General features: G+C 42.2%; 1 protein-coding gene across 1 annotated transcript; it reads left to right on the forward strand.

Annotated features, from left to right (window-relative positions):
• The first annotated feature begins 3,398 nt into the window (after positions 1-3,398).
• ccdc3b (coiled-coil domain containing 3b) lies at positions 3,399-9,578 on the forward strand. Its single transcript, XM_068742893.1, has 3 exons — positions 3,399-3,757; positions 6,660-6,834; positions 9,285-9,578. Exons 1-3 carry the CDS (start codon positions 3,399-3,401, stop codon positions 9,576-9,578), a joined length of 828 nt encoding a protein of 275 aa, XP_068598994.1.
• The last annotated feature ends 1,813 nt before the right edge of the window (positions 9,579-11,391 follow it).

The raw sequence follows: 11,391 nt of genomic DNA on the forward strand, positions 1-11,391 counted from the left end.
GACTTTTTGTGTGGAATGACTTTTATTCATTTTAAAATAACAATTAAACAACACTAAATTCATTATATATGAATATTATATATAACTTACAATGTTTGGTTCTGTCTGAGCTGATTCTCCATTTTGCAAAAGGCTGGAAGTCTCCTCCTATAAATATGTTGTTAGGTTTATTTTAAATGTCACACACAATATACAGAACAATAAACATTACTAACTGATTGTTATAAAGGGTTCTGGTTTAACTCTATATAAAGGGTTATAGCAGGGCTTTTGAGTGAACCAAAGAAACAAGATGTACCAAAAAATCTGTAACCTTAACAGAAACTCGAGTCGATCACATTCCACCTCTGAGTTGGCTTTCATGACAGTCATCTGATATTCGTAGCAGGTGCACTAAGTAACAAAGTCAACATTAATGGCCTGCCTTCACTCTGTTTTCAGACCGCAAGCCTGGTATGAAAGGAAACAGAAATGGTAAATGCCCGATTGATTTCCTGATGAACACAGGGGCAATCTTTTTCTCTTCAGTCTGCGTACATATCTCAGAACATGGAATCTCCCTCTTTGCAAATATATACCATATATTTACTATAAAAAGTAAAAAGATTCATGATGTACAATGACCTGCTTTAGAAACGAATAATATTATTGGATTTTAATAATTGTAACAAAAATAGGAATTGTAATTACCGTATTGGCCCGAATATAACACGACCCCGGATATAATACGACCCCCTCTTTTTCAAGACTCAAGTTTGAGAAAATACTTTTTGAACACCAAATTCAATTTTTATACAGAAAATAATTACAGTACATCTGAAACAAATGACTATACCAATAAATTCGAGAGAAAAAGCATGTTATTTTGCCACATTCAAATCATGCAAAAACTGTCTCACATCTTAATATCTGAACATTTAAATATGTGAACTAAAGCGCAATCACATTTGTAAATGAATGGCTTCTGGTTTTTAAAATGTAAATAAACCAATCTACTGTGATAAAACAACAAAATTGCAAAAACTGCATGAACCATCAAAGTGAAGTCTAACTGGGGAGATCGTTGTTCTCCAGCGCCTCCGTGGTTAACTTCCAGACCACGCTGGGGACGAAGGCTGAAGCGCAGCAACACAAGATGGACGCCGGCCAGACGTGCTGAATCACTGAAGCTGCTTTATTTTACTTGCACTGTTAAACAAAACTCCGTTTCCTCCTATCGCTCGCATATCTCTGTCTCCTAGTTCTCTCTGTTGCTGCTCTGCGCGCTCTCTCTCTTTCTCTCTCACACACTCGCTCGCTCCGGTGGGACACGCCCCAGCTGGACGCGCGCGCGCACACACACACACACACACACACATCCACACAGACACATCTCACAACATATGAATAAGGAAAAACATTGCAATAAAATAATGATAGGCGTTTGCTTTGGCCTGGGGAGTTCAGTTCACCATTCGTTGTAACGATATCTGGCGCCATCTAGCGTTCAGAATGGGTATAATGTCTAGACCCCGAATATAACACGAGCCGACTTTTTCAGCCTAATTTCAATGCAAAAAACATCGTGTTATATTCGGGCCAATACGGTAGTATATTATAAATATTTCAGATGGTAAAAGTAGAGATTTATATACAACAATAATACATTAGAATTGATTAAAATGTTTTGGAATACTGCATTAAAAATATTTTGTGTATGTAATCAGGCACTATATTAAAATCTATATGGAATGAAAAGCTGCACTATTTCCTTTGGAAGTAAAGCTAACAAAAATAGAAAATAACAGAACAGAAGCACTTTGTGTAAAAGAGAACTTACATATTCTCCATCCAGCTCCATCACTTCTCCGGCCTCACCAACCTCTAGGCTGCAGCCTCCGCGGAAACATTCTGACGCACGCTTCATTCTTACTTTCTGGAGGAAGCCCATCGCTGATGATTTTCTTAGCAGTGCTATCACATAAACAGACATAGATGCATTAATTCCCCAGATATTAAAGAGATCGAAGTGTCTGTCTTCTCACCTCCCTCACACATGTAGGGGATCATGAAGATCACAGTCAACAGTGCCGTTGCAGCCATGTCCTTCATGCAGACTCTCACTTACTTGAATGCAGAGCTCCCCTGGAGCAACTAGCACTTTGTCACCTGAGAAATCCCCCCCCCCCCCCCCGGTCCCGGCAGCATTCCCAAGGTGATAACAGTGATCACATTGATTCATACTGAGCTGCTGGGAGGGAACAATTATGTGACTGTAAGGAGAACACAATATGACTATTCACACTCTCTATGAGGGTCCACAAACGGGGAGAGTGCTGGGGGGCAAAAAAGATCTTCCAGCAGTTTGAGGGTTGATTTAAGATGCAGAAACTTCCACCCATCCATCATTGTAGTTGAGACATCAATCAATCAATGGATTGTTGCGGAGTCACTGGTCATGGATCCACGCTTGGTTCCTGCACAATAATGCACAACAATCAATTTCCAGCTGTGAGTCCGTATAGCACAAGTCTCATCTCACAGTCGCTAGGCAGTCGCTAGATAGATAGATGGATGGTTACCGATAGGTAGATAGATAGATAGATAGATAGATAGATAGATAGATAGATAGATAGATGGTTACCGATAGGTAGATAGATAGATAGATAGATAGATAGATAGATAGATAGATAGATAGATAGATAGATAGATAGATAGATAGATAGATAGATAGATAGATGGTTACCGATAGGTAGATAGATAGATAGATAGATAGATAGATAGATAGATAGATAGATAGATAGATAGATAGATAGATAGATAGATAGATAGATAGATAGATAGTAGCTAGATTAGACTCCTTTCTGGACTAATGAACACTGAAATAGAAAATCAATCTTCTGTTAGGTATGAAACTTCTGTTGTTGTCACTAGAGGGCGCCACTGACCTTCGATTCATCTTCCATTGTTCACCACAGATGTATTAAAGTGAGTTATTGTTACCTCTAAGGCCATTCCTAATGTTTATGGGCTTTTCTGATGCAGGCTTGAACGCACGCGTGTTTGTCCCTCTTAAGCATTCCAAAGGTGAGAACGATGCGTTTGCAGGGGATCCCGGTGTGAACGGGCTGATCCTGATCCTGATCCCGATCCTGATCCCGATCCTGATCCCGATCCCAGGCTTTGCCACTGGAGGAGGCAGAAAGACAGCTGAGAGGGCAGAAGTTGCAGCCTGCACTTCTTTTATGGTTTAGCAAACAGTCCTTTAAATTGCGGTGCGCATCCGCTGAACGTGCGTGTGTGCTCGTGCACGTTTGCGCGTTGTGAGAGCAACACTTTGTTGGATTTTCTTTTCTCCTGTCTCCGCAGCAGCATCGGCGCGCCTGTCCGACCGGCAGTGGGCTCTTCTGCTCCGGACCATGTGGATGACGCTGGGGCTCGTCCTGGCGGCGGCCGGCCTGGCCCGGGGGGGCTGGGGGTGTCAGCTGCCCCACGACTGGAGACCGCAGACGGAAGCCTGCCGTGCCGAGCTGGCGCAGATCATCGTCTTCGCCAGGGTGCTGTCGCTGCACGAGGACGCGCCCAGCGCGCACAACTACCTGCCGTGGCCGAGCAGCGAGCTGCTGTTCTCCGCGGAGATCGAGCTGCTGTGCGACCAGGCGTGGGGCAGCATGCTGGAGGTCCCCGCCGGCTCCCGGTTCAACGTCACCGGCCTGGGCTACTTCCCCTGCTTCTCCTACACGGTCACCAAAGACAACAGCTACTACTTCTTTCTCAGGTGAGGAGCGGAGTTATTGATCCGGCCAATCAGCACACTGATCCATGATCACAGGCGGTTTCGGGACATAAGCTTTTAGTAAAACATGTTTCTGATACATTTCAGAGCTCAGTGTCAGCTGCTCTTTGAGTTCAAGTACATTTGTTTGTTTGTTTTCTACCTGGCTGTTGACAGAGATGACGTCATGGAGGACGTCCCTTTGTCCAGTCATTTAAGTGGCTGGTCATTTCTGGGGAATCTCTGAGAGGCAACCGAGAATCATCTCAACAGTATTTAGTTTGGTCATTCAGAGAAGTTCATAATCCATATCCCGTGACGATAATGTGTTTACTATTTCTTTATTCTCTGTCTGCATTTTGTGGTAGCGAACAGTGGAAGAAGGTAAGAGATAAACGTTTAAATGAACCAGGGGTGTTGCCAATAACGATCAGCACACTTCAATAATGTGTATTCCATGAATTTAGCATTAAATCCAGGATTTGAACATCCCTCTGTCTGGCATGTCTATCCAATTAAAACCGTAACTCCTCTTGATTGTACAGGAATGCGTCACAAAATGCCCCCAACGACGGTTCAATCCATTCTCAACTCGTCAGGAATCTAGAGCAGCAAAACGCAGATACATCGGCACCGTCCTCGCTTTCTGATTTCAGGTCAATCATAGTTCTAATCGCCTGCCAAACGTTCCACTCAGATTTCAGGTTAATTCTTCAATGCCTGTGTTGGACAGAAGCAACACTGTAACTCAGGAAGCGTCTAATGCAGACCAGCCAGTGCAATTACGGAGCCAGACATTTCCCAGCAGCTTGAAGGTAAACCTGCAGAGCGTTTTCACCCAGGAGAGTCGTCAGCCTGCCAGCGGCGGGTTGAGTACGACCCCTTTGGTCTCACTGAAAGACACCAGCTTTCTGCTCAATGAGGGACGCATGTGCCGACAGGCTCCAGAGACATTTCTCTCATACTCTGCTTTTTATCTCAAACATATCAAAGCTGGGTATTCAGAGGGGGCAGTAAATGTGAGGCTGTGGAGCAAGGCCCCCAAAATCTGCATAAAATATTTAACACATCAAATTCACACGATGACTGTGCCTTATTGTTGTGCTGAATTGTGCGACTTGTGCGACCTCCAGGGCAGCTTTGCTGTGTGATGCTGTGATGGTGAAAACATCCGGTTGTTGCACTGCAATCAGCAAAGAGACCGCCATCGTAAAACTCCGGAAACCAGTCACAAAGCGAGCGTATTGTTAAAAAGCAGGCCTGATCATAATTAAGGAGCAATAATTGCTTCAGTGAAACAAAGCAGTGCTTTGATTAGTGTGGAAAACAACCACCTAAAAGACTTTAGCCCCAAGAAGAAGACCATTGGGAAACTAAACTAAATGTTAAAATGTATAGAGGTTTCTTTGCAACTACGGAGCTCAGATGAAACGAGAAAAGCACGGAGAGAGCGCAGACCTCCGCCAAGCAGCTCGTTCCCCTCATTACATTTACACGGTCCACATGGTGATCTGGATCATCATCAAAAGGATCTTTTCAATGTTAAAAAAAGACACGAACATGACACCACTTTACATGAAACGTGATTATCAGCTTTTGAGAAACGTCGGTTGAAAGAAACAAAGCGTAGCTGAACGTTTGCATGCATGTCCTCCTCGGTGGCACAGTGTTGCTCATGAGAGCAATAAACTGGAAACAGGTAAGCACGGAACTTCTAAGACATCCTGCAGTGGCTGCTTTCCAACACTGAACCCCAGGCACTTTGTGAACAATCGAATACTGAAGAGTTTGTATTACAGACTCCGGTGAAGGTCTATTTCCTGTTACAAAAGCCCCAACACCACGGTCTCAGACCAAAAGAGCTTCTCCAATCAATTATGAGAATAAACTCCCAGGAGAGAGCAATCCAGAAGGAGAGAACCCAAACCCAGGATCTCTTTCAGGACTGACGATTGAGGCTGAGTGCTTGAAGTGGCCTCCACATGCATTATGCATTACTATGAAATCACCTACACAGCGTCTCTCTTACTCCACCTCAACCCTTCTGTTAAAGGAAACAACCAAATGGTACCAAACCTGCAGGTGGTGAAGCTCAAAGCGAACATTTTCCGTGTGTGTTTGTGTGCTGAGTTAGTCAGAAGTCACGAAGAATGGTTTTATGTCAATATTGCTGCACTAAACTGCATCAAGGTTTTGTTTTCACTGTGTGTTTGATGGGTTGTTTGTTTGCTCGCAGAATAATGAACGATCCTCTAAGACATGTGCAGCAGGGAAGGGACATTTGGAAATGTTTCACTTTTTTTGAACGCTGAGAGATATGAATGTTTGAAGAAAGATTTTGGGTGACATTGTGGGTTCTGTACCAACGATTGAAAATGACTATTTATTTACTAAACCTTATAAGGTTTAGTAAATAATTGGAAATTAAATTAAAAATGACTGTTTGGCAGAGTTGTGCTCACTCAATGATAACCTTCTGGTTCATGTATTTATTTTAAATTCCCATCACTGCTCCATCTGCCCTCCTGGTCACTGCGTTTATATGTGACCTTGTCTCTAAGAGGGACAACCAGACTTTGGATGTCTCGAGAGGGATACATGATGGAATCCAGATGGATTGAAACGGCTGTTTTCAGGACTTCCTCCCTCACAGCATCCAGACCAAGAAGATATGAAACATGCTCAGTAAAGCCCTTTGGCTGCTCATTTACTGTCGTGACTCCTTCAAATAATGGATTCATTTACATATGAATAGATTGTAGCCGCTTCCCCAAACATTTATGACTATTGCTGTTGATAAATATTTGTGAACACTATGATAATTTACATACATTCATCAAGAGTTCAACACAATCCCAGTTGTGTGTGTGTGTGTGTGTGTGTGTGTGTCTGCTCCTGTTTTAAGGATGGATGAGAACTACCACATCGTTCCTCACGGAGTGAACTTCCAGGACCCAATATTTCCCGACACTGCAGAGGTTCACCACATGTTTTCCAGCCTTTTCCAGTTTTCCAACTGCACACCTGGTGCTCAGGTCCACCGCTACTCCCCGGAGTGGGAGGCTCAGGAGGACAGCCGAGTACGTACCCCGTCACAGCTCCTAATGTTGGGAACACGTTTTGCCTCTTGTCTTGCTCACAGTCTCTTACTGACACGAAGGACTCTTTTCGATGCAGCCGTTGTGCATTCGCGATGGAAAAAGGCATTTTATAAGCAGAGCGAGTCGGGATTGTGGTGCACACGTAAATTATTCCTTATTCCATCCTGTTATTTTCAAAGAAATAACATGAAGGCACTGGTGAGTTAAATATGTCCTTAATGCATGAGAAACCAAACGTGCATTCCCTGAGGTTTTTGCTGGAACTCACTGTGTTTACAGGGAAAATATTTTCTTCCCAGCTCTCAAACTATTTTTTTGTTGTTTGATGGAGATTTTCTTCTTTTTTTATATGATGAAGACAGGAACCCAACATATATGTAAGTGGTATAGGGTCAAGACGTGCTATTTGAAACTACAATGGTCTTTAATGGCTTGCAGAAAAGTACCATTTGGTTGTGGGTCACTCAGAATGGAGCATTAAGTGCAGTTTTACACAGATGTGCAAGGAAGCTGTAATTCCAGTGACTTAGATCACATGTTTGGACTGGAAATAAGACGTTTCAATTCATGCAACTGATTCCATATCCTTTAGGGAAAATAAACAGAAACCGTGGAAATGTAGAACACGACTAAACAAATGTAAAACTAGGGAAAGGCGACATTCGAACAACCCTTATTACTTCTTTGTTACAGAAGACAATGCAGGTGGATGAGATTGTGAGGCCACTATTCCTTATATCGGTTATAACAGCTCATATAATCAGATTAATAAATGAACTGAATTAATAATCTCCTGCAGCTCCAGTTCTCACTTTGCTTTCACTCATTAATTGCAGAAGGCTGATTTGCACCAACTAACACCTGGAGCTCCCTGCATTTGATCTCATAGAGTAGAATGAGCTGGTAAATAAATGTTTCCAGTCACCACTGCTGCTTTATCTGCTTCAACGAGTCTGAAACTTTATACATAATCCCTTTGATTTAGCTCAGTCCTCTTCTGCCTCTTTCCATTCATTTGCTGACTCCTCATGAAAGTAAAAATAAAAACATGTTTTATATTTACATTCAATTTCACTTTTGGGACAGACATGTGATTATAATTACAGAGCAACCTTTAGTTATCTTGTGCCGGGTTCTGATGTCATTCTCATGATTACATTTCCATTTAGCAAAGGGAAAAAAACAGATAATGTTTTTATTGGTGCTGCACAATTATTGTTTCGACAACTGACCAAAACCTACATCGGAGTATTATGATTATTATAAGCCAGTATCAGCAGTGTCAGTCAAGTAAGTTAAAAGTCATGCACTCATTATAAGTGGAAATGGTAACAGGAATAAAAACACTATTTTAAGTGTTTAAGGGGTCTTTCCCACAACCTTGTGGTCTCAGCACAAACGCTGTGAAGCGTTTCAAACATTGTCCTGGCTCGACGGCTGGATTCAAAATGTAACTGCTGCCCACAAGAGTTCAGCTTCAGGAAACATGACCTGCAGTTTTTGTGTTTACTAAAAGATTCTATAGAAATAGGCCACTTCTGGAAGGAAATAACACTTAAAGAGGGCTTCTGTCCTCCGCATGTTGCATGTTGCTGTCATATCTGGATGACATTAAGGGTAGTAACGTCCTGCTGGATGGTCAGGGTGAGCCACATGGATTCATTAGAGGAGCTTTCAAATTCCGGATGTGGATTATGAGGACGCTGCATCTTAGGAAGTGTGTAAATCAGTGTTTGTTATTATGTAGCTTAATTTCAAGCTATTACTTCCTCAACTGTTTTGATTTATCTTTGGCCACTTGTTCCAATGTTCCAGGCTAATGTTGAAGTTATTCTCCCAGTTGCTAGAGATACTCAACAGTCTAAACTGGTAACGACTGGCACATATTTATCTGCAAAACCTTTCCGTGAGATTTGACACGTCAAGTCTCATCGCTCCCCCTGTGGAAAAACGGCTGTGGTTTTATGCTAATGAACATCTTTCTTTTTTCCATGTGCGATTGGCGCTTCAGCGCCACCATACATTTCACATCATCTGCTTTGCATAACGCGATGGTTTTGCTCCTTAACTTGATCCTTTGAATTCTAAAGTTTCATTCCCCTTTCAACCCCCCCCAAATAATACAAAAACAAAGAAGCATATGAACTCTGAGATATTCAGGATGAGCTGTTATAAGAATAATATATGTAATGTGAATTTCCAAATATGAATTTCATTGAAAAGCCGGAGCATGATTTGGCTTATAAATGCCCTCACAGTAATTGATAGTGATATTTTGAAAACTCAGTATTTAGATGGGTCCTGATTAATCACATATTTCCCCCCCGAAATGCATTTAATAAAATACTCCTGGTGATTTTGTTGACATTTCAATGTAATTGCTGTAAATCTGAGATAAACAGGCGGATTCTTGACTGTTCTCCTTACAGCTGTTGTGCTCCACGGTGCAGAAGGCTCTGTTTGAGGAGGAGGAGAGGGTCAGTTCTCTCTCCCAACAGGTGCGCTCCTTGGAGAAAGCAAACAAGCACCTGAGGGAGAAGGTGAAGACCATGAAACGTCAGCTTCGCCAAGCCCAACGGGAATCAACGAAAGAGCAACAGACGCTTAGCCTCAAACAGCACTACGAACCAAAGCCGGCCCAGACTCACCCCGATCAGGAAACCACAGACGACCGGAAGAATCCGCCATTTAAAAAGGCCCCTCCTAAGAGGCTAAAAAAATAGTTCCCTCTTTTTCTGTTTGTGTGAAGCATCAGAGCAACGTGAGTAGCGTCTATGAGGAGCTGAGGGAACACAGTATCGACAGCGGCGATAATTAATCCAGAACGTGTTTAATGAACTTGTTTAAGAGACTTCACAACCAACTTTGGCTAAATTTCTGTTGTTTTTTATTTAACTCATTGACGTCTAAAGACGTTTTTTCGAATCCAAACATTGAAATTGCATCAAATCATTCTTTTTTCCTTTTCATTTCTATGTTTGATCTATTTATAGCCGAATGTCTATCTCAGAGTGTAGCAACTCTTTTCCTTCATTTCAGTCATTCCAAAAAGCACATTTTACACCAATTGTCCTGTAAATCGTGTGTTTAAACGGGCTGCTGAGCGCTCATTGAGTCCAGCCAGCGAGCTTTGATTGGTGTAAGTTGAGATTCATTATGCTGTCTATTTTTGCATTTTTCTTTTTTATTATTAATTACCTTTCTCAAAACTATAATGAGCAAACTTTCTTTGCCAACTGCAATGGTATCAAATGTGTTTCAGTTATTGTTTTTGTTTTTTATAAAGAGATTTTTACAAACATCCTTTGTCATCATTTGCCGTTCATTTCATGTTAGAAACATTTTTTGTATGTTTTTTTTGAATTAGAGAGAAACATATAGTAATTTTATCAGAAAATAAATAAATAGATTCAGGAAACAAAGGCCTTTAGGAGTGAGAATGCCACTCTCACTAACATTACCTCACCGGACGATGACTCTCTTTTGATTTGTCAGCAGAAATGCATTCTGTGGGCTGACCTGACGGCAGCCAGGAAACTGTGGGCCTTGAGGTCGCAGTCTCCACATCCCTTGACTTGACAGTTGGCCAACTTTCTTCGTGTGATTGTAATGACATCGTGGTCTGTGGCTTGATGCATGGGGCTGGCTGGAAGATTCTCCAGATGTGGGATGCAGCTTACATCTTAGTGAGGGAGACATTTCCGCTTGATTGACTTTAATATTGTGCTTTATTTGTCTTTGGGGGATGTGACAGGGTGGAGGGGGTACAGGGGTCCCCATTGGGAGGGCAGGGGATGGTCCTAAAAATTAACGTGCAAGCTTTCTCCTCACAAATCAAATCATTTGACCTCTTGAGCAAAGAAAGCGTCGCAGTGAGCCGCTCTTGTCTCTTGTTCACCTTTTTATCAGCTTATCTGCAGCCAAAGGTCAGAGACCTGTGGACTCGGGCCAAGATGATACACAGAAGTACTCCCTCAACATAAACGACTGTACACGGCAAAGCTGCAAAACAGATGTCCGGCAACGTGCTGCACAATGGTGGTCCCTTGCACACCCCACTGTCTGTGAACATGGCTTATTTACCTTTCCCCGTTTCGTGTTTTCACATGGTACTTTCTCTGGCTGCGTTGGTTTAATGTTTGCATCATAATCCCAGAGGATTGGATTTTCTCGTCTTTTTCCTCGTCTCCTTCTTTCCGTTGTATTTTCTCAGGCAGCTTACACTTAGTCTGTCACTCTGTTCGTCATTCATCACTCCATTTGAAGAAATCCACCAGGGAGGTTTCTAGCTTTAAGCTTTCTAACATTTACTTTCTTGGGTCTGCACTTGGTGAACCAGTGTTTCTGTTTAACGCAAGAAAAACAGATTTTTTTGTTTTGTTCTGAATTAGTCACTCTTCCTGCATTAATGCAAGGCTGCAAGTCTCAAGTCATGGAAGTTGATCTTTGAGGCCTTGCAAGGGTGCTTTGGAGCTAAATTTAGCAAAAAAGATAGCCCACATAAACAACAATTTTAACATGCTAAAGCGAATCAGT

The sequence above is a fragment of the Brachionichthys hirsutus genome, chromosome 8 (assembly GCF_040956055.1).
Source record: "Brachionichthys hirsutus isolate HB-005 chromosome 8, CSIRO-AGI_Bhir_v1, whole genome shotgun sequence".
Lineage (NCBI taxonomy): Eukaryota > Metazoa > Chordata > Actinopteri > Lophiiformes > Brachionichthyidae > Brachionichthys > Brachionichthys hirsutus.

Bases quoted from the DNA above. Each gene is read 5' to 3' on its own strand.
- ccdc3b (XM_068742893.1), top strand. From the start codon at position 3,399: ATGTGGATGACGCTGGGGCTCGTCCTGGCGGCGGCCGGCCTGGCCCGG. The intron at 3,758-6,659 runs GTGAGGAGCGGA...TCCTGTTTTAAG, and splicing joins AGCTACTACTTCTTTCTCAG to GATGGATGAGAACTACCACA. The intron at 6,835-9,284 runs GTACGTACCCCG...TTCTCCTTACAG, and splicing joins AGGCTCAGGAGGACAGCCGA to CTGTTGTGCTCCACGGTGCA.